The following is a 22,030-nucleotide window of genomic DNA, read 5'->3' as shown; positions in this document are numbered from 1 at the left end:
CTCAACGGATCGAGCTAGATGTCGCGAGACTTCGGCCCCGTGGCGAGAGGCGTGTCAGGAAAGGTTAGCTCTCGCGAGAACTCTGCCTTTGGGCCCTCAGTTTGTGCCTGGCAGTGTCGGCGACTGTCCAGGGTCCCCTCGGGTCACCAATAGACACGCTCCGACCTGGTAAGAACCGCAGAGCTTGCAGTCCTCCTCCTCCTGCTCAGAGGTACTCACTCCCTGACACCCGGGTCAGGGGCCACCTACTTCTGCCCCTGCCCGGCTGTCTCCCTTTCTGGGTCTCCGGAATTCCTCCCCGGCCCCGCCCAGGGCCTGGGCCTGGGCCTGTCCTGTTCCCTCCCTGGACACCCCGGGTCCTGCAGCCACCTCCACTCCTGGCCGTTGGCCGGTCTTGTCCTCTTCCAGATACCCCACATCCCTAAAGAGAGTGGTCTGGGGGTCGTTCTCTGTCATACCCTACACTGTCACCTCTGGGGCCACCACCTCCTGTCTGCTCTCCTTACCCCAGCTTCCAGCGTGACAGCTCCAGGTTTCCAGCCGCTCGTGCAGGGTCCCTGGATCCACAGGGCCGTTTCACACTGCATCCCGGGGGGAAAAAAAAGTACAGTTACATTCTTTTGCATAGACTTAGCTTTCTATCACGCACTTGGCAATTTGGAATGTGATCATAGGACCCTTGTGTAAGGATGGGACTAGTAGTCATTCGCAGTGGCTCATTTCTGCACCGAGATCCTAGTTGTGACTTCTGAACCAAAAGGTACACCTGAACTTTGGAAGAAGGCTTACCTTTGATGCTGCAATGTCTTACCTGTGGTCAGCAGGTTACCTGGTTGCGCTTTTGAGGATTTGCTAGGTTGTAGAGGTAAAGAATGTAAGCACTAGCAGAATAACGTTTCTTACGTTATGCTTTTCCCCTCTTCCAAGGAGCCTTCTGACCTCTCTAGAAAAAACCGTAGGTCTTTAAAGTTTTATGCTATTTATGCTTAGGTGAATCCCTGCAATTCCATTATTCTCTTTGGGCGAATATATTGCAGAGTGGAAAAGCATATTGAGCTATGTAAGGAATAGAAGACAAGCTTCTCAGAGGGGGCGGAGATGTCTTATTTTAGAACTACTCAGGATCCCCTACTATGGGCAACACAGATTTCCCATTTTAGTAAATTACTGCTGATCTCCAGAACCTGGGTAGGGGTTTCATGGAACTCTGTGGCCTCTTCTGCCACATGTGCCTACCTTAGAGCCTTATGATTCTTGATCTCTGTTACATTCCCTTCTGTAGTAAAGTGTTAGCATACTGGGAGGCATTCAGAGCCAGTCCCTGCTGCTGCCGCTGTGCTTTTAACTTCTAGTCTCTTATTTCAAAGAATTTGTATTTCTAAGTGGGTGAGTCAGTGACACAAATTCTCCTCTAGAAAACAAGTTCACCATTGTATTCCTCAGTGACTACACTGTACTTGTCAGCTCAGGTCCTCAAATATTTGTCGAATGAATACATTAAACCTTAATACTTAAATGAGCCCATCCAAATACCTAGTGTGGCTGGGGCTTTAGATCCAGACCTGAGATTAAATCTTGGCTTTTCTATCTGGAAGCTTGTGACTGTGGTTAAGATATTTAACCTTGTTGCACATTGGGGTGTTGTAAAAAATGGTGATGATAACACCTCCTTTGAAGGTCTGTGAGGACTAAAGGAGGTGATTTTTTAAAAAGAAAAAGCCCTGGAATGTGGTAGAATGGGTGGAATAATGAATTTGTTGAAAATAATTATTGACTGCCTGCTATACAAGAGTGAAGAGAAAGTTCCTGCTTGGTAGAACTTGCCCTCTGATACGCTTTCTAAGGAGGCAGGATCAGAAAATAAATGGTTTCTCCATGTCAGATAGTGGTAAGTACCATGGAGAATAAGAAGGCTTGTGAAGGAGGAATGGAGGGAAAGGCCTGGCTGAGAAGATGACCCTGAGCAGATACATGCAGGAGGTAAGGAGAGAGGAACTGGCCTTTCTAGTCCTCGTTCAGGGAGCAGTTGAAGGACAGAAGGGGAGGAGCAAGCATCAGTTTCCAGGTATCCATGAGAATCCCAGGGAGGGGTGATAGGGACCTATTCAATTGATGAACTATATTATAAAGTAGCTTCATGACTGTGTAAATAACGAAAATAGCTAATGACCATATAGCACTCACTTTGTGTCAGGCACCATTCTAAGCACTTTGTATGTATTAATCATCAACTCGTTCCCCCCAAAAAAGAGAATGAAGACTTGTCACTACTTGGGATGCACCTAGGACCTGTGACTGGTGCCAGGAGCATCTTCCACAGCAGGACTGCCATCAACTAGTGGAGAATTCAATGCCTCTTTCACATACCAGCTGGTTTGCAAAAGGCAAACCTAAAATGACTATAAAAAGGAATGAACCAATATGTATAATTGGGCTCAGTCTTGTTTCATGAGAGAATAGTAATTAGATGTCCATGGCATTTTTAGTATTTTTCCTGCTACTTTTCAGCTCTTCTAAAATTTCTGTCCAGGGTTTTTTGGCTTTGTTTTCATCATTGGCAAATACATTGCATCAACCTAGGCTGTGGACAAACCATGTGGAGGCCAAGGCTGGATGGGGCCAAGTTGCCTACGTGGGCTCTGGCCTGTAGCATTCAGTAACTTCTGTTTCTCTTGGCTTGTCAGTCAGGGGAGCTGCCCTATTGTCATTTATAGCTTGTCTTCTTCCACTGTTAAATCACAGCATTGTAGTTGTCATGTGTCAGCCTCTAGTCAATCCTATAGCTCCTCACATCTGGGAATGTTGTATATTCTCTCTGAATTAGATTTACTGGCAAGTGAAAAAATAATTATTTTAAGGATTTTTTTTTTTTTTACTTCTGTCACGAATGACTCATTGAATATCTCTTAGCTTCTTATCCCAAATTATCTGTAATTTTACTTGGCATGATTGTACATTGGAATCATGATGTTCCTTTTTGCGACTAGAAGTGTGTTTGGGGCACTTCGGGGCCTTAAGTTCCTTTTATCCAGCATTACCTTGAGTACTCTATAAATGTGTCAGTTCTGAGAGCAATGGAGTAAATAATTGACAGAACAGATCAGAAGGCTTTTGCTTGTTTGTCAGTTTTGTCACAGGTAAGATCCTTAATCTTTTAATACATGGACAATTACAGCTTTCAAAAGAGTGCAATGGCAGGTACATTTTCAGTTTTATTTTGGCATTATTGCTAGTCCCCAGGGTTTAGAGGAGGGAACATATTCTGTGACTTGTTTGCTTATGAGTAGAAAACCCGTAACACATTCATCATACAAAACCAGGGATTAAATTGTATTATTAATGTGATGATAGATAAGTAATATGTTTTCCTATCCTTAACTATCTTATAGCAAGAGGGTTCAGGTTAAAGATAGGGTATGACCCCAGTTCCAAAAGCCTCACAAACTTCCGTTGATGTCATTGGGGTTTCTGTGGCACTGCAGTATGTGAGAAAGAAAATCTCAAGTTGGCTATGAATACAGTAAATATTCCCTAATTCTCAAACTTGCTGCCGGTTGCAAATTAAGCTGAGCGCTGTCTGAAAGTCTCTATCTCAGGGCCTATCCTGGGATCATAATGTCAGTGGCAACTCCCTTACTAGCTTGGATTTGTTTGAAAAAAGCAGGTAATGGTCATGCTAAAAACATCTTCCTCTTACGAAATCCCTTGAATTAATGTAGAGGGACATGAAGTTGATTATGTTCTTAGCAGAAATACACCATACTTCATTGTGGCCAGTCGGAACTCACTCATTCATATCACTTATTCAGGGCCAAGCACTTTTAAGTACTGGGGACATCCCCCTCCAAGCTGACTCAGGAGGCCACATGGAATGTGAAGGGGGTAGGTAACATCAGGGTTTGAAAGCAGATTGTCCATTCAGCTATAGGGTGTTCAAAGCTGAATAAAATAGGTCTTCGTCTTCTCTCAGGCTGCTGTTAGTCAGACATGTGATAAAGTAACAGGATGCAAGGGTCACACTGGAAACCTATACAGATTACAGTGGGCCTGGAGGAGGCAGCAACCAATGTGGCCCAGAACTGTTTTTTTTTTTAATAAATTATGTATTTTTTTTATTAGTACATGTTTATAGTACATAATGATTACATTTGTCAGGGGGAAATGGTCCCTAACACATCTTAATTCTTTTTCTTTGGTCTTAATTCTTTTTTGACTTCCCCTCCCATTCCTCCAACTCTTGATCCCCTTCCCATTTGAAAAAGCTCTATTTCCATGTTTTTCTTTGATTCTTTTTTATCCTTCTCCCCTTATTTCCCACTCTCCTTCCATCTCTTCTTCCCTTTCCCATTTGAAGAAGATCTCCCTATTTCCTATTATCTATCCTTTATTTTGTTCTGTGTTTATATTTTTGGGTTTCTCATATAAAAGAAACCATGTGATACTTAAGCTTGTGAATCTGATTTATTTTACTAAGCATTATGGTCTCGAGGTGTATCCGTGTACTTACACATGCCTCAAGTTTATCCCTTTTTATGGCATAGTAGTACTCCATCCTGTATAAATACAGGCATTCCTTGTGTAACAACTGAGTTAACCTGTGACTATGTCATTAAATAAATTGATCACTAAATAAGGAATTGTGTATAGTATGTTCATTGCAATATTCAGAAGAAAGAAATGGTCAAAGGGAACTCCTACTTGATGCCTTTGCTTTTATTTGCATAACTCTTATGTGCAGTACCATAGTGTATAACAGAACATAAAACTACAGCACTGTACTGTATAGTACAGTGAAAATTACAGTACTACAGTATAAACAAGATATACTGTATAGAAAAGACATCAAGGCTCTATAAACAAGATATACAGAACTGCACAAAAAGATGGGTTGTAAGTCTGAACTGTCGTTAAACAGGTTGTTAAACAAAGGATATCTGTACCACATTTTCTTTATCCATTCATCTGTTGATGGATGTATAGGCTGTTTCCAAGATTTAGTTATTATGAGTTGTGCTGCTATAAACATGGATATGCAAGTATCACTGTAATATGATGACTTTAACTCTTGGGGGAAGATGCCCAGAAGGGGAATAAATTGCTGGATCAAATGGGATTTCTACTTTTAGTTTTTTGAGGAATCTCCATACTGATTTCCATAGTGGTTATACTAATTTACATTCCCACTAACTATGTAGAAGGGTTCCTTCCTACTCCCCAAGGCAACCTCACCTGCTTTTGTTATTTGATTTCTTGATGATGGGCATTCTTTCTGGATTAAAAAGGTATCTCAGAGTTGTTTTAATTTGCATTTCTCTAATGGCCAGCATGTAGAACGTTTTTTTCATGTATTTATTGGTCATCTGTACTTCTCCTGAGGTGTCTAGTCATTTCAGATGCCCATTTTTTTGACTGGATCTTTTGGTGGGTCTAATTTTTTTAGTTCTTTCTATATTCTAGATGTTAGTCTTCTGTCTAAGGAATAGCAGGCAAAAAGTTTTTCCTATTCTATGGATTGTCTCTTCATTCTGTTGGTTGTTTCCTTTGCTGTGCAAAAGCTTTTTAATCTGATATGATCTCATTTGTTGATTCTCAGTGTTTTTTCTTGTGCCATTAGGGTTCTATTTAGAAAGTTCTTATCTATGCTTATGACTTGAAGAGTTTTACCTATTTTATCTTCTGGCACATGTTTCTGTTTTAATATTTAGATCTTTGATTCATTTTGATTTCAGTTCAGTACACGGTGCAATATGGCTCTAGACTCCCATCTTCTGGATGTGGATATCTGGTTTTACCAGCACCATTTATTAAAGAGGTGATCTTTCTTCCAGTGTGTGCTTTTCATCCCTTTCTTGAAGATCAAATAGTTGAACATGTCTTTTTCCTCTGTTCTGTTCCATTGATCCACATGTCTGTTTTTGTGCCAGTACCATGTTGTTTTTTTCATCACTGTAGCTTTGTAACTGTAGTGCCCAGATTGCGAAGTCCCAAAGACCACCAGGAGGCCGTTTCCAATGTAAGCACATGAGGGTCGTTTATTCAAGTTTAAGCAGGGACTCTCAATTGTCACCGACACAGCGGATCGAGATTGAGAGCCCCGAGTTCCAAATTAGTGGGGTTTTTATAGAGGTTACAGCAAGGTTTGGAGATTCTCCACTTAGCAGTTACATGATTGGTTAACATTTAGTGAGCATGAAGTGTACATTTTTGATTGGCTGAACTCATCAGGGGTAAGGGGTGATTATGTATAGGTTTTACAAAAGAAAAGAAGGACAAAGGTTAGTGGGCAACTGTCACGTATTGATGGTCAGCAGACACGGTGACTAATGGTCACGACCACCCAGCACTGACAGTCAACAAATTGACAGACTGTTCCTACAGATAGTGGGCCCAGGATGTTCATTTCCTGGGTAAACAGATGGCTGAGTAATTAACTTAGGAACTTTGGTTTGTTACAGATTGTATCTTTTGTTCCAGAGCAAACACATTTTAACCATTAATTTGAGAGGCTAGGGGAATGGTGGATTTTAGCAAAATGCAGTCGCTTTGGTCTCACATAACATCAAATCTGGGATTGTGATATCTCCTGCTTTGTTATTGTTACTCAAAATTGTTTTTGCTGTTCTGGTCCAGAACTGTTGAAGAATAAGGTGTTTGTTCAGGTTAGGCTTTGTAGTGGTGGTGACTTGAACAGTGGACAGTTGGGGTGAAGAAAAGAGGCTGGTATGGCTGGCAGAGAGACCTGGGAGAGCCGCAATGGGCAAAGTGACCAGGCTGGACTACACAGGCAGTGTCTAGAAAGAAGGAATTCTTAGTTTACTAGAACATAGCTATTATCAGCCAGAGCAGCCCTGTGGTTTTTCCCGTCAGTTATATTTTAGTAAGGAATTTCTTTCTAGTTGTTGACATAAAGTATGGAGGACCATAAAATTTCATCAGAATTGCATATCTAGTTTTCTTTGTATGTTCACAAAATGTTATCCAAAGAGGGTTTTGGAGTTAGAACTGTTTTCTCATTATTTTTGATGACTGTGTGAATTGAGATATTAGAAACTGCTGCCAGCTGTGGTGGTGCACGCCTGTAGTCACAGCACTCCAGAGGCTGAGACAGGAGGATCACCTAGGATTCAAGGCCATCCTGAATTACACAGTGAGACTCCGGCTTAAATTTTAAAAAGTAACAAACTGCTTCCCTAATAGAGGAGCCGCCTCTGCCAGCTCTTCATCTGACGGGTGCTTGGGGTGCCTTGTGGCACTCTCTCTTATTTACATGCAGTTACTTACATTTTACAATGTGACCGAGAGGGAGAGACGGTATTGTCTAGGTTCCTTCCAGGCCTGCCCTGCAGCAGCCTAGAGATTACTGTATCTTGGGATAATCAGAGCACTGGTACTAACACGTGCCCGGCCTAGGACAGACCCCCACGGGCTTGCTCCATCTCCTCCTCCCAAGTGAGTAGACTCTATCATCCCCAAATGGACACAGGTGTCTGGCTGGCCTCGGGCCCAGCTGGGTGGGAGGCACAATGAGGCCGCGCGTGTGATAGTCGCGGGGCGCTGACCACGGGTGGAGGTGCCCCAGAGATGAGGACTAGAGCCCAGCTGGGCAGAAGAGGCGCTCCCGAGCCGCGCGCCCACGCTAGATGACTCCGTGCCGTGGGCGCAGCTGGAGCTCAAAGCGAAGGCGTCGGGGCAACCCGGGGCTCTGAGCAGGGATCCGGCTGGCAGAAGACAGCGGGAGGGGCTCAGCGGCGGGACGTGCGCGTTCCCGCCCTACCTGGGCCGCCGTGAGCGCCCCGCCCACCTCCCTCCCCTGCCGTGTGCGCCGCCTCTTCCGCCGTGTGCGCGCTGCCCACCCCTAGCTGTTGGGGCCCCGGGGATAAAGCACGCGCTTGGGCGCCTCGGGCTCGCACAGGCGTCAGTGCCGGCGTCGGCACCGCGCGGCCCTGCTCCTCCCCGGGTAGAACCTGTCCTCGACGTTCGTCTTCTAATTTTTGAACCGTCGTGCCGCGGTCTGGCCGGCCTAGCCAGGTAGGGCTCGGCGTCTGTCCATCAGTATGCCCGCGCGGTTCGGGGATCGAAAGCTCAGCCGCGGGCTGCGGTGGGAGAGCTGCAGCGACTGGGCTCCCCGAGCGGCGTGGGCTCCGGGCGGACGGGGGTGGTTCCGAAGCGGCCTGTTTCATTAAGTGGTGGAGTGGAGCCAGTGGTGACTCAAGGTAACGTTGTGAAAGGTCAGCTTGTGTGCAGCGGGCCGGGACTCAAGGGACATGGAGGAGGAGGCGCAGCGGCGAGGGCCCCGGAGGCTGCCGCGAGCCGGCTCCTGCCCTTCTCGCTCCCAGGACCGGCACTTGGCAGCGTCTAGCTGCCGGGAGCCTGGGGTGACATCCCAACGCTGCGCTGTGCGGGTCCGTACACCACCAGACGGTCACCCACAGTCCTGGAGAACCGAGCTTGTAATGTAAGGAGGACAGGAAGAGCGACTGAGAATCTCTGTGGGAACTACTCAGTGGCAACCACCGAGATGCTAATTTTCAACTCCAGGGTTGGCAAATAAAATAATTTATGGCTAAGAATGCACTGAAGAAAGAACGAGCCCACCTGGAGAGCGGCCCCAGGACTAGTCCTTAGGAACCTCCCTTCCAAACCCATATCTTATCCTTAGGACTGTGACCATTTAAAAGGGTCCTCAAACTGTGTGGCCCTTTGGTGCCAGCTGTGAAACGGTGAATGGTGTACTACATGCATAATTAAGGTTTTTACACCTTTTTAACATTATTTCTGGTGCAGAGGCTGGAACCCACCGCCTTCCGCACGCTCAACCACTGAACTACATCTCCAAGCAAATTTTTCCAGTTTAAATTGTAATTTGTGTGGGTCCCAAGTGGGTTATAGCTTTTCAGTAATTTTGTGGTGTAACTGATAATGACTTAGCTTCAGTTGCAGTTAGTTGCTCACTTCCGGCTCCCAGATCTTCGGACTTCATAACTAGGATTGTGCAAAGCATTGTCAAAGTATGGCATGTATGGTTTGTAGAACTCCCACCTGTAAAGAAGCACCAAGTCATGTTACTTGTTTGAGGGCTGTGTGTGTTTCTCTCCCTCTCCTTTACATTTTCACCTACTCTAAAATTTAGGACAGAGCTCCTGGTAAGAGAGGTTTTAGAAAGCAGTGAACTTCATTTCAAAAAGTAAACATTTAAGAAAGTTCTCATTGGGAGGTGCTAGGGCTGTGGTTTGGATTATGAAGGTGAAGATAAAGACATTTTTTAGTAACTTAATTGAATTTTAGAATTAAAGCTAATTTGTCTATTGTTTGTACAGGTAAGAAACAGGCAAAAGGATACATATTTGGGCATGCATACCACACCAGGCTGTTTGTATCATTGAAAGCTCTAAAAAGTTCACCATCACTGGTTTAGACCTAAGTTTCAGCCCTAAAAGTGATCTGCCCTTTGCTGTGTGGTCCCGTGAAAGGCCAAGTGGGGAGCTGTCATTTATTCAGTAAGTACTACTTTCTTTCCCGAGTCTGAAACTCTGTATGGTTACCCTTACATATAAATTGGGAAATTAGGCTCAAAAAGGGCAAATGGCACCCAAGGTCGTGGTACTGAGAAGTGGCCAAAGGATTCTAAGTCAGGACCTTCTCACCTGAAAGCCCTTGCCTGTTTGGGTGCTGCTTTTTATCCTCCATAGGTGGAGATTGCTGAGGTCCCCACATGCAGCTAAATCTAATACCAAGAATACCTGCAGTGTCAAGTAACGGGTGCACAAGGGTAGCGTGAGTGTTAGAGACAGGTAGTGCCTCACATTCCCTTCTCTGCAGTCTTTCAGGTATAACTACTGTTAAATGTGAATTACGAGAGGTCATGGCTTTGAACTAAGCTGCCGCTGTTGACATGAAAATAGAGGCACTCACACTAAAGTTGCTCAGCACCAAGCTGAAATTATCTGATGAACTTACAAAAGAAGTCAGAACTGGGCCAGGGATTTAGCTCAGTGGTTTCACCGCCTGCTGCTCAAGCGCAAGGACCCAAGTTCCATCCCTGGTACCAAAAAAAAAAGTCAGAATTAGAACAGCCACAGTTCCCACAGACCAGTTTTAATTGGCATAATAATGAAGTTCCCTGATGGTAATCCTTACCCAGAAGTACTTAAAATAAGGTTATGTTAAGTGATTGATCCTTGTTCTCACTGACCCCTCCTTTCTAGAAACAACTTTGAAATGGCCCAGTTTGCTTTCTCTTTTATTTCTGCTTTCTTCGGCCTTTTTTTGTCTGTAAAACCAAATCTCTTCTGCTCAGCCCATTGGAACATATATTCTATTTTATGAAACAAAATGTTTCCCAATTCTAAAACTGAAAATGAAGCCAATTGAGATCTTTACTTGTTGTGTCCTTTGACACTGCTGTCATGTATCCATCTTTTCAGAGGAAGGTGAGGCCGACAGTTAAGTTCCTAGTTCAGGGGTCTCAAGTGTGGGCCATAGCCAGATCTCAGTTCTGTCAGGCTCTTAGAGTGGCTTCCAGTCCGTCCTGCCCCCCATGCAGACCTGAAACAGGTGTTGCATTACTGTTGAAATTGCCCACGTGAGCTAGTTACCTCATGCAAGTCTCTCTGTCTTAAAAGCTGACCCAGCAGTGGCCTATGTGATCTGAACTCACCCCTGGCCTGGGGTTGATATTAGACCTGAAGACTCCCTCCCCAGAGTGCAAGAAGCCAAGCATAGCTCCCTCTTTGGGGTCAGCATATGACAGCTGACTGCCCTGTGACTGCTCCACAGGGAGGAGGAGGGACCAAGCTCAGGGCAGCAAGGGCCAAGCACACTAGACTGGCCATGAAGACAGGAAACAGGTTTTCTTAGTAGCTGGCAAATGAGCTCTGAAGACCCTTATTCTAACAAAATGATTGTTTTGAAGGATAACACATTTTATTTTGAAAAATATATATGATAAATATGGGGAAAATCAGTTTTATAACTTTATGATCTCATCCCATGTCCTGCCTATAGGTGATAAGGGAGAATATTCACTCTGCTTTCGCCCTTACCCATGTAGGCAGCTGCCTGTGCTTGTGGTTGAGTTGGAAGACTTCGTTAGGGATCTAGCAGTGTGGTCCACACTCTCCATTTGAGTTTGTCTCCCCTCTGTTCTGGGTTTTTTTTAACATTGTGAGGCAGCGTTTTTATTTGACTAAATTTACACTGTGGCAGGCTTTGACATCCCACCCATGAGATGAGGGCCTAAGAGTGGGAAATTTGGTAGGTGTGAACTGGAAGACAACTAAGCAAGCCTACCTTGCCTGGCTGACTTGATGTAGTGGGGAGCAGCCTGTGGTGAAGGGAGCAGCAGAGTGACTTCAGCTGGCACTTTCAGATCTAGGGAAACCTCCCCAGGGGCTCAAAATCCAATTTCTGGAGCCCTTCCTCTTATGGGTCATTGTGGGGAAACAGACTGGAGTAAAAGAATTCAAAAGGGAAAGTTAGAAAGTTTCTGAACTGAGTTTCTTGTAGGAACTCTGCAGTTCCTGGATCTGGATCTTTGGCAAGCTGGTGGAAGGAAAGCCCACAGGGCTGCATCTTCCAACAGTCCAGCTCTCCACTCCACCTTCCGCCTGCCCCACTTCCTGTTACATGGGTCAAAGCCAGCCCCCCAGTTCCCTTTGTGGCAAGTGGGCAGCCAGCCCTGTGGAGGATCTTCTGAGGCGTAAAGCTGGCTTAGCTGTCATTGCCTTTAGCCTGTTAGAAAGTACTTTGTTATTGCCTGAATGTCTCCAGTAACCCATTCCCCTATGGCCTAAGTCTTCTTTACCGCAAGTATTTGAAAGTTGTAATCACATCCTCCCAGAGACTCTTATCTAGGCCAGGGAGCCTTCCTTCCTGGGGAAGTTTTTCATGGTTTTGGAGCCTTTTCTCTTTTTCTAAATGCCCCCTTCTAAAATGTGTTACCCAGAAATAAATTTCAAATAACATCTAATAATCGTGGAACAGATTAGTCCTGTGACAAACACAGTACCATGGGTACAGTCATAGGCAAGTTAATTTTCTCTAAGACCTAGCACACTGCTATCAATATAGAGCTTGCTTTCAATAAAAGATCTCCGCTATTTAAAAAACAAAACACTGCCAGGCATAGTGACGCACTTGGGAGGCTGAGGCAAGTTCCAGGCCAGCCTGGACTACAAAGTAAGACCCTGTCTCAGAAAACAAAAACAAAGGTCATTAAGCAGGGTGTGAAGGCATCTGCCTATAATCCTAGCTACTCTGGAGGCTGAAATAGGAAGATCACAAATTTGAGGCCAGCCTGAGCAACCAGCACTCCCTAGGTTCAATCCCTGGCTCTAAAGAAAAAGTCCCTTGCTTTACTCAAGTACAAAAAATTTACATCTTGCAAGATGTATCAGCGGTCTCAAGGTTGTTTGGGAATCTTTCTGTCACAGCCCCATGTTTTCTCTGATTTTTACCAGCTGCCTTTTATGTTTTCACCCAGGTAATTGGAGAAAACATTTGAGTAATTAGGCAAGACAGGAATGTGCCTCTCAAAACCTTACACCCAGGGCCCTCTGAACACACTAGGATACAGTGATCAGAGTTTGCTTTTCCTGAGTATTTAGAAAGCATCTCTTGGTTGTAGATGTTTCTGTCTCATTACATCAGTATGTGCTTGCTTTCCATTCCTGTTTCTTGTCTCCCCTAACCCTCAGCTTATTAGAGAACCCTCTGTACCCATAATAGTTTCTCTAAGTACCTTTTTTATATCCAGATATTTTGAAATTATTACTATTTTTTGTGGTGCTGGCAGTTGAACCCAAGGCTTTATCCATATTAGGCAAGTGCTGCACTGCAGAGCTGTATGTCCCAGGCCCCTTTTTTTATTTTGAGATAGGGCCTTGCTAAGTTTCCCAGGCTGGCCTCAAACTTGAGATCTTCCTGCCTCAGCCTCCCAAGTAGCCATATGAAATGTATCAGATTTATATTCTTGAAGAGAATATTATCTGCCTGTAGAGTCATTCTTAAATTTTTCCTAAATTAAAAAATTCCATATTCTCAATACATTTAGGCAAATGCTAGTTCTAAACAGTATTCTAAATTCTCAAATTATTGGTTCTCAGCTTAGTTTCAAAGTAACTATGGATCTTTCCACACATTTTAATCTAAATCTGCTGAGGAACATTCATGTGTGTTACAAATAGAAACCTACTTTTGTGATGGTGGTTCTTAGGAACGAATCCTGTTCCTCACACGTGCTAGGCAGGTGCTTCTGCCACTTGGTCACATCTGCAGCCCAGAAACTTACACTCCCATTAATGTTCTTTTTAACCTTTTGCAAAATATGTCCCGTTGATTTGGGAATATTAGTGTATTTCTTCAGGAATATTTCTTCACAAGAAAATGTCACTAAGTAGACTCAGAGAATTTTGTAGCAGAGGTGGCAGGGGAGGGAGGAGGACTTACATATCCTGAGTTTTGGGTCCTGTATTGAAGGGAATCTAAATACTATTGGTTGGAATGATCATTTGATGATTACAAGGTGGGGTTGGGTTGTAATGATAGTGCTAACTGGATCTTTTTTCCCCTTTATCCTTTTAAAGGAACAGTGAGCAAGATGAACACCACCCTGGACCAGAGCAGCTGTGCCAGTATCCGAGAACCTCTTCTGAGGTGTAGCGATGCGAGGAGGGACTTGGAGCTTGCTATTGGTGGAGTTTTCCGGGCCGAACAGCAAATTAAAGATAACTTGAGAGAGGTGGGATGTGCATCTTTGTTTCTTTGTCTGAATTCAGGGCAAGCCTGGTTAGAGCATGGCCAAAGACTTGGCTTCTCACAGTGCCAGCCAGAAAGTTTCACTCTGCCACACAGGGTCTCTTAATCTAGTCAGCTGTCTGGTGTGTTGATTCCAGGCGGAAATAAGGCATGTGTGGAGAATCCTAGAAAACTTTTGCCACTCTGGAGACCTGCGTTTGGTGTGCATTTTTAATTGGTCCTTGCCATTGATGAAAATATCGGAGGGCATGAGCAGTCTTCTGCTTAGCTTCGTCCTCTGGATATGTGAGGGGTGGTCCTTCAGCATGCCCCTAGTCTTTGCTGGCTTTGTCATTCCAAGAGCCAGAATGAAATCAGTTCTTTACAGTACTATTGTTAGTGAGTCAAGCAGTAGTGCTTGACTTTGAAACACCCTTTGTTATACAGAAGAAAAATGTGTTTTAAAATATAGCTACTTGTTTGAATTCCCATACATGGCTTATAGCGGTTTTGATTCTTTTCTTTGGATTTTTAAATTTATCCCTTGTACAATTCACTGTTTATAGTCTCAGAAACATGTAGTTTATAAGTTTATTCACTCTGTCCACCCTCATGGTCTTCTAGCTGTTGTTATGTGGTAGCACATGTCCTTACTATGTCAGCCTACTGCAAATGGACTGCTCATGGCCAGCTATTAAGTTAATCCTCTCTGTCTTCTTTCACTGATGAACTTGCAAAGCCATATATTCTAAATTGTTTGGAAAACTAAAGGGATCAGTATCTTCTGACATATCCTTGTTTTTTGTTGTTGTTGTTGTTTGGGGGTTGTTTTTTTTTTTTTGGAGTTTTTTTTCCCCAGTTACGTCTGACACCCAAAATAAACCTGATCTTCTTGGAAGGAGGAGGAGGAGTATGGAGGGAGGACTTTAGAGATTAAGTATAATGTTATGGCTGAAATTCTTAAACAGGGCTTTGTGGGTCCTTGAGTGGGCTTTTGGACTTAAATTCTGAAATTATAGGCACAGTGTAGAGCATATGCATTTTCCTGGTGATGCACTCCATGGATGTCATGTAATCAGAAGGATTTGTGACCCACAAACAAAAATTTAAGAGCCTTGCTGTTTTGTGTCATTCTTTGAGCTTGTGGCACCATTGAAGCTAATGTGTGTGTCCCCCAGGTGAAGGCTCAGATCCACAGCTGCATAAGCCGCCACCTGGAGTGCCTTCGGAGCCGCGAGGTCTGGCTGTATGAGCAGGTGGACCTTATCCATCAGCTTAAAGAGGAGACACTACAGCAGCAGGCCCAGCAGCTCTACTGGGTAAGGCGGCTGTGTGCCTAGACTTGGTTCCAGCATGACATTCTTAGAGAGTATTTTCCTGATAATGCACCATTAATTTAAGTCACGTAAAAGTTTAGTCTCAAATGCTGTTTTTTAACTTGCATATTGCTTTTAATGTCATTTAATGTCATATGGCTACATGGTTTCATTTTCTTGTAGCTCTTGGGCCAGTTCAATTGTCTTATTCATCAACTGGAGTGCACCCAAAGCAAAGATGTAGCCAATCAAGTCTCTGTGTGCCTGGAGAGGTAAAGACCCTTTTTGCTAGTTTTGACTTTTGCCTTTGGCATTGTGAAAGAAAGTCAGTTTTGTAACTCACTGCATATGTTGGGATTTGACTTGTCTGTTTTTATGGCAAGGTAATCTTGGCTTTATATATTTACACTTGCTGATATGTGATTAACCCAATCTACTTTTGGTTGAGTTTTTTTAGAAAAATACAATCATTTCAAATATGTTTGTGATTTGGTTTCAAATAGAACTGTGAGAAGAATTAAATTTGTGAACCAAGTTAGGACTGCAACTCAATCTGGCTTTTGTTTTACAAGCAGCTAAAATAATCCTTGAAAATAAATAAATCCTGTTTATTTTTTCCCCAGACTGGGCAATTTGACCCTTAAGCCTGAAGATTCAACTGTCCTGCTCTTCGAAGCCGACACAACCGCTCTGCGCCAGACCATCACCACATTTGGGTCCCTTAAGACTATTGTGAGTAATGCAGAGCAGATCTCATGCTTCCTACTGTGCTCACCCTGGCTGGGGCCTCACAGCTGCTCTTGTTACTGTGAATTGAGGCTTCTCGAGGCATAACCTTCAGAAACTTCCTATTGTGATTGGTGTTACAATAATTACATAGTAGGAAATTCTCAGATTTGATGATTTTTTTGTAAACCATGGAATTTATTGTAAATATACTAGGGAAATAGTAATGCTTTAATACTTCTGAAATTTAGCTTCACTTTGTTTGGTAGGAAAGCTTAGCATAAATAACACCATGAAATTGTCTTTATTTTGTAGCAAATCCCTGAGCACCTGATGGCTCATGCTAGTTCAGCAAGCATTGAGTCCTTCCTAGAGAAAAGAGGTCACATTCCAATGCCAGAGCAGGTGAGATGCTGTTTTATTTCTGGTAACTGAAACATTACTTGGGTTATAGTTTCTTTGAGTTTTGACCAAATCACTTTTCCTATTATTCCCATGGTAATGAATTACTTTATCCAATTGAATTCCTTTTTTGCATTATTGAATATCAAGTTGTTTTGTGTTGAAAAAAGAAAGCAGTTATTAGTTCATAGTAAATTATCATTAGTTGTCTTACTGGTTTTGGTTCTGTCTTGGGGATCCTTCTGTTTCATAGAGAATTGTCTGTAAAGACAGATCCTAGATGTTTAAATTGAGACAAACCTAGAGAGCAGCAGCATTCCTTGTTTTAAAACTGGAAATTGAGGCTTGGGAACAACCCATGCCTTGGTCATGGTGGGTGAGACCCAAGGCAGAGAGCTCAGGTGAACTCCTCCTGCACTTGACAGTGCCTTGTTCAACAGCAGAGTTTTCTGTGATATCAGAGAGTGATCAGTCTTCCAACTACCTAGAAAGAGGGACAGTGAGGGCAAAAGAAAAAAAAGACAATAGAGACTTACATAATTTCAAAGTATATGGGAGACCGGGAGGTCAGTGCCTCAGAGTGGGCAAAGACAAAGACACTCCCAGCTAGCCATTATTTATTGGGTATACACAATTGGAGGGGGTATCAAGAGATTTAGGGAACAGCAGTAATCCTATGTTGAGAGGATCTTATGTTGATGAGGGCAGTAAGGAACGCATTCTTAAAATAGTAGGTGGGATGAGATAGCAGGCTCATAAAAAAGTTGTCCTTTCCCTATGTGAAACCTTTCTTTTTTCATTACTACTCAGTTCTCAAAGAACCAGGATGTCTTCAGCTGATGTACTCTTGCCCTTGAGTATCACAGTATCACAGGACCATTGAGGCCTTAACTTGTGACCCAGAGGCAAAACAGAGTTATGTTTCCATGTGCCATAGCTGGCTCTCAGGCAAGGTGACATTGGGCCTTAGATAGCTAGAGTCATACTTTAATTATGAAATGATTTTTCCCAAAAAATTATGTAGAATGCCTCTCGACAACGTGAACAGCAGAAGTCAGCACCCAGCAGCACAGCTGTATCTCTCAGTGAGTGGCTTCTTGGAAGCAAACCTGCTAGCAGTTGCCAGGCTCCTTTCTTGCCCAGCACCAACCCCCAGGACTGGTTGAGCCAGAAACGAAGCTTGGAGAACAGCCAGGTGCGTTGCTGCCCTTATGGTTTCTGAGGTCCATGTAGTAGTAGTCGATGGAGTTGATGACTAACCAGTAGTTTGTTTAGTTTTTGAGCATAATCTGGAAACATGTTTTCAATAATTAAATAAAAGAATTTTAATTAAAAGAATGACATCTCTACTGTGGATAGGAAGTTTTAAAAATAGATTTTTTTCCAGCAATATAACATGAATATATTTGTCACTAATTTCTTTAAAATCTTCAACTAAAGTTCATTGATTGGCCAGAACTTAAATTCTTATTTTTCTGGATATAAATGAAATTGCCTTAAACATTTAAAATTATTTGTGCACATCTTTGATCTCCATTCCTAGATGACAGTTCTACCTACCCTTTAAAATTTGATACATATTGCCAGTTTGGCTTTCCCAGAAGTTAGGAACAGATATTTCCACCATCAGAGGATTCATTGCCTCCACTTCATGAAACTTTTTAAATCAAAAAACCACAAGTATTTTTCTTACTTTGAATTTTATACTTTTCAATTTTCTAAAACTACAGAAAGTAGAATTTTTATGTAGTCATATACATATTTTAATAACATAAACAGAAATTCCTTGTCTCTTGGCTTTACTATGTACTTACATTTAGAAATATTGGGCAAGACAGTAAATATGCAGACAGAAGCTCCAAGCACTCATTATTATTCTGGCAAACTAATGCTGTGCATTTCCTGTGTAGACATCTGCCAGAGCCTGCAGTGTCTTCAGTGATGTCTGGGGCAACCTACAGGGCTTAGAAAACTGGCTGCTCAAGAGTCAGCAACAAGAAGTTCCTGGAAAACCAAGTTCCCCAAAGTGTAAGAGCCATTCTACCACAAGTTCCTTCTCCATTAAAGTTGAAAAGCTTGGCAGTCTAGAGAATCTTGATCAAAATGACTTGGGCCTGTCTGATTGGCTGGCAACTCCCCAGGAGCCATTCAAGCTGGAGAAGCCTGAGAATGGCAGCCATGAAGCCAGTGAGAAGTTTAAGCTCCTGTTCCCAGTGTTCCAGGAGACATACAGTGTGAGTGATTGGCTTGCCCAGCCTGACTCCTGTACCAACTGTCAGGGCAACCAGCCCAGAGGTGTGGAAATTGAAAACCTGGGCAATCTGAAGTGCCTGAATGACCACCTGGAGGCCAAGAAACCACTGTCCACCGCCAGCATGATTACTCAAGATTGGCTTGTCCAGAACCATCAGGAACCATACAAAATAGAAGAAGTGTGCAAAGCCAATGAGCCCTGCACAAGCTTTGCAGAGTGTGTGTGTGATGAGAATTGTGAGAAGGAAGCTCTTTGTCGATGGCTTCTGAAGGAGGGAAAGGATAAAAATGGGATGCCTGTGGAAGTCAAATCTGAGCCTGAAAATCTTGAGTCCCTCGATTCGTGGCTCTGTCCTTCTAGAAAAGAGATAACAGAACAAGCTAAGGCACCAAAGGCATTTGGTCCTTCTAGAATTACAGATTCCTTCCAGATCCTAAAAAACAGCTCCTTGTCAGAGTGGCTTATCAGGTCCTCATGCAAAGAAGGGAGCCCCAAGAAAGTGCCAAATACTGAGGATAAGGCTGGCAAACAAAAGCTTAAAAGCCCCATGACCACTTCCTGGTGCTCCTTTAACACTGCTGACTGGGTCTTGCCTGGAAAGGTGGGGAACCTCAGCCAGTCTTCTGAAGACAAGTGGCTCCTTCGAAAGAAGGCCCAGGTAAGCAGACATCCAAATTGCCCTTGAGTTTTACTTTCTAAATTCCAAATCTTACAGAAGGCCCAGATCCTTGAACATGTTAAATGTTATTATTTGGCTCGGGTATTAATTTTGATGCCATGTTACCAACAGGAGGAGGATTTACAGTTATTCAAGCTGAATTATTTGTGTGCATTCCTGGTCCCCAAGCCCCATCCTGCAGGAAGTAAAAAACCTGGCCTGTTTTATTGCTGTTTATAGAAAGGACTTAGGAAAGAAATAGCAATTGCCGCCTTTGCTCTTGGTTATTAGAGAGAATGGCCAACGTTTACATTATTCTTTATAGATACTATTTGGAGTTGAGTCAGTCTTGTGCCACCTGGTTGTCATGAAGCAATCCACCGTTTTTGTCTTCCTGCAGGAAGTATTTCTTAATTCACCCCTACAAGAGGAACATAACTTTCCCCCAGACCGATTTGGCCTCCCAGCTGTTTGTGATCTCTTTGCCTGTATGCAGCTTAAAGTTGATAAAGACAAGTGGTTGTATCGAACTCCTCTACAGGTGGGTACCTGCCAACAGTGCAAATGCTATAGAGAGCTGTCCTTACATACGATTTCATGCTTTACCCACTGAACCGTACTTCTGTTAGCTATATGTGATGTCAGGAGAGGAAGAGCTCCTAAAACTGCCATGTATTTGAACTTGCTCTGTGACCAGGCATACTGAAAGTGACCTTTCAACATGTAATGGTCAGGAATTTTCATAGCCCGTGTAGATTGTAGTAGTTTATTGAGAAATGAGTCAGAAGAAGGTGGAGAGAATTTGCTTTTCTCTGGTGAAGTGACTTCTTGTCTGTGGGCTTTACAGATATGAAGGAGTAGACTGCGACTCCAGAGCTTCTTTGCCGATCATCTCATCTGTGAGCTGTGGCTGCTTCTCCATTGTGTTCCTGCATCTAACCAGCCAGCTTAGTTCCTTTTCTGCCTGAATTTGGACTAGCCAAGAGACTTCATCAAATTATGGGCCACTTTGTTACAGAGAGTATTTGTTGATGCTGAGGTGATTCCGTTCTCCTCAGGGTTTGCCCCCACACTAGAAAGGCAGCGTTGTAGGGAACAGGTCTCTCCACAGCTTCCATGGCTCAAGATTGGGTTATTAATGGAAGTGTGTAAACACTGTAGTCCCCAGAATGAAATGTTTCCGTAACCGTGTGTTCAGCATTCTAAAGCTAGCAAACTCCTGAGCCTTTTGATGGCCCTTGACATGCTTCTCTTGCTGTGGGTTTTCTTGAGTTAGTGGTCTGAAATGATTATTCTGATACAGCCTGTTGCACACAAAAATTAACCCTACCAATATAGTAAGTAGTGTTTTTTCCTTACCACATCGTGTTACTAATAACCTTGCCCATGTGTGACATTAACTGGCAAACATTTTAGCCTACATGTCAACCTTACATTATTTTTTCCTTCACTGGAAAGAAATTCATCAAATGCAAATTTTGCCTTTATCACTTTCCCTGTTACTGAATTATCCAGTGAGCCCTTAGAGGACTCTGCTCTTTCAAAAACATTTTCAGGTTTGTACAAAACCAGCCCCTTTTCCAATATTCTACACACTTACAGGCTCTAAAGAGCCCTAGCTAGAAATATAGTACTTGAACCATTCCCCACCTTAGGGATTTCTGGTGCATCCTGTGTAATTGAAACCTGAGCTTAACACCTGGTGCTTTTGACTAGGGGTGGTCAGTGTCCTATTAATGCAAACACAGCATTCCTGTACCTCCAAAAGTACAATGCAGTGGCATTTGAGTGAACAGGCAGTTTCAACACTTGTGCCTTGGAGTGCTTCCTGAAGCTTTATGGATGAAACCACTGGTTGTTTTCTCCATATTCTTAAAATCGTTTAAACGTTTCTCTGTAGGAGATGAGTGGGTTTTATAATTGTGAGATCTTAGCTGCCTTCAGGCTTTGAAACTATCAAGCCTCTTAACTGCCTGTGTTACTGGAAATACTTTGAGGAAAATATTAGTCTCACAGTGACACTGTCATACAGCTCCTCTACAATCCTTTGAGCCACAGCTGAAAAAAGCCTCTGTTTGTGATCCTTCCAGAGATCACTGAGAATTATAATAAAGGTGGTGGGTAAAAACTTACAGAGCCTTTCCAGTATCTTAGTTGCAACAAACTTTGTAGTTTCATTTTTGAGCTCTAACACACATTTTACACCCTCAAAATGTGATTTACATTAATCAGTATGCTAATGAGTATGTAAAACATTCTTTTGCACTGATGTATTTTATACCTCCCTCCATTAAAAGCGTAACAGCCACACCAGTTGTGTATTTGTACAACTAGGTTAAAAATGTTTATGCAATACACTTGGTTAGGAATACAGCCAAGAAGCAATTTAAACATAAATGGTATATTCATTATAATTCATGAATTCTTAAATTAGTCAAGAATAGATGTATTACTGCTTCCATTTTCAGCCTTTGCCTGAAAAGTCCACATCTGCTCCTTTTACACTGGGCTCCCAGCAGCTGGGGCTCAGTGCTTTGCCACAGGTTTCCCTTTACTAGACGCATCCAAGAAAGCCCCAGTTTACTTTCCCAATCACATAGACAGTGGTGATTTATCTTAAGTATATGAGTACCCTGCAGTGCTAGTATATGTGATTAATTTCATCTTAGGGATAAGAAAACTGATTCAGAAAGTAAACATTCTGCCCTTATTTCCTTGAGCTGCTTGGGAAATGTCTAATTCCTCATCAGTTCCAAGGAGGAGCAAGTTGTTGCATACAAAATGGAGTGAGGTGCTGGACACACTGTTCTAACACACTACACTAATGATGAAATTTCCTGAGGTTTCTGTCAGTTCCATAGGTAAAAATCATCCAAGAAGTTACTGCTACCAGTAGCCCTTCATTTCAGTACAAACAAAATGCCAAGAGTAACTTTACAC

General features: G+C 43.0%; 1 protein-coding gene across 5 annotated transcripts; it reads left to right on the top strand.

Moving 5' to 3' along the window:
• Positions 1-2: 2 nt before the first annotated feature.
• Ncoa4 (nuclear receptor coactivator 4) lies at positions 3-21,400 on the top strand. Of its 5 annotated transcripts, none has more exons than XM_004874514.4 (11): positions 3-168; positions 9,318-9,497; positions 13,584-13,738; positions 14,913-15,053; positions 15,234-15,322; positions 15,674-15,782; positions 16,092-16,181; positions 17,203-17,373; positions 18,089-19,090; positions 19,491-19,631; positions 19,938-21,400. In XM_004874514.4, the coding sequence occupies exons 3-11, from the start codon at positions 13,598-13,600 to the stop codon at positions 19,941-19,943; spliced, it is 1,890 nt and encodes a 629-aa protein (XP_004874571.2). In that variant the 5' UTR covers positions 3-168; positions 9,318-9,497; positions 13,584-13,597; the 3' UTR covers positions 19,944-21,400. The 5 variants fall into 5 exon arrangements, with proteins under 5 accessions (XP_004874571.2, XP_004874572.2, XP_021107602.2 ...); XM_021251943.2 differs by having other exon boundaries at positions 89-211; XM_004874513.3 differs by lacking the exon at positions 3-168 and adding an exon at positions 7,702-8,028.
• Positions 21,401-22,030: the final 630 nt, after the last annotated feature.

The sequence above is a fragment of the Heterocephalus glaber genome, unplaced genomic scaffold (genome assembly GCF_053883595.1).
Source record: "Heterocephalus glaber isolate CG9 unplaced genomic scaffold, H.glaber_assembly_v1.0 deba00001150, whole genome shotgun sequence".
Lineage (NCBI taxonomy): Eukaryota > Metazoa > Chordata > Mammalia > Rodentia > Bathyergidae > Heterocephalus > Heterocephalus glaber.
The sequence above is the reverse complement of the archived record's forward strand: the minus strand, read 5'-3'. Positions and strand labels throughout refer to the sequence as shown.

Coding starts and splice junctions, on each gene's coding strand:
- Ncoa4 (XM_004874514.4), top strand. CDS start 13,598: ATGAACACCACCCTGGACCAGAGCAGCTGTGCCAGTATCCGAGAACCT. Junction 13,739..14,912: donor TTAAAGATAACTTGAGAGAG/GTGGGATGTGCA, acceptor TGTGTCCCCCAG/GTGAAGGCTCAGATCCACAG. Junction 17,374..18,088: donor GAAGCTTGGAGAACAGCCAG/GTGCGTTGCTGC, acceptor TTTCCTGTGTAG/ACATCTGCCAGAGCCTGCAG.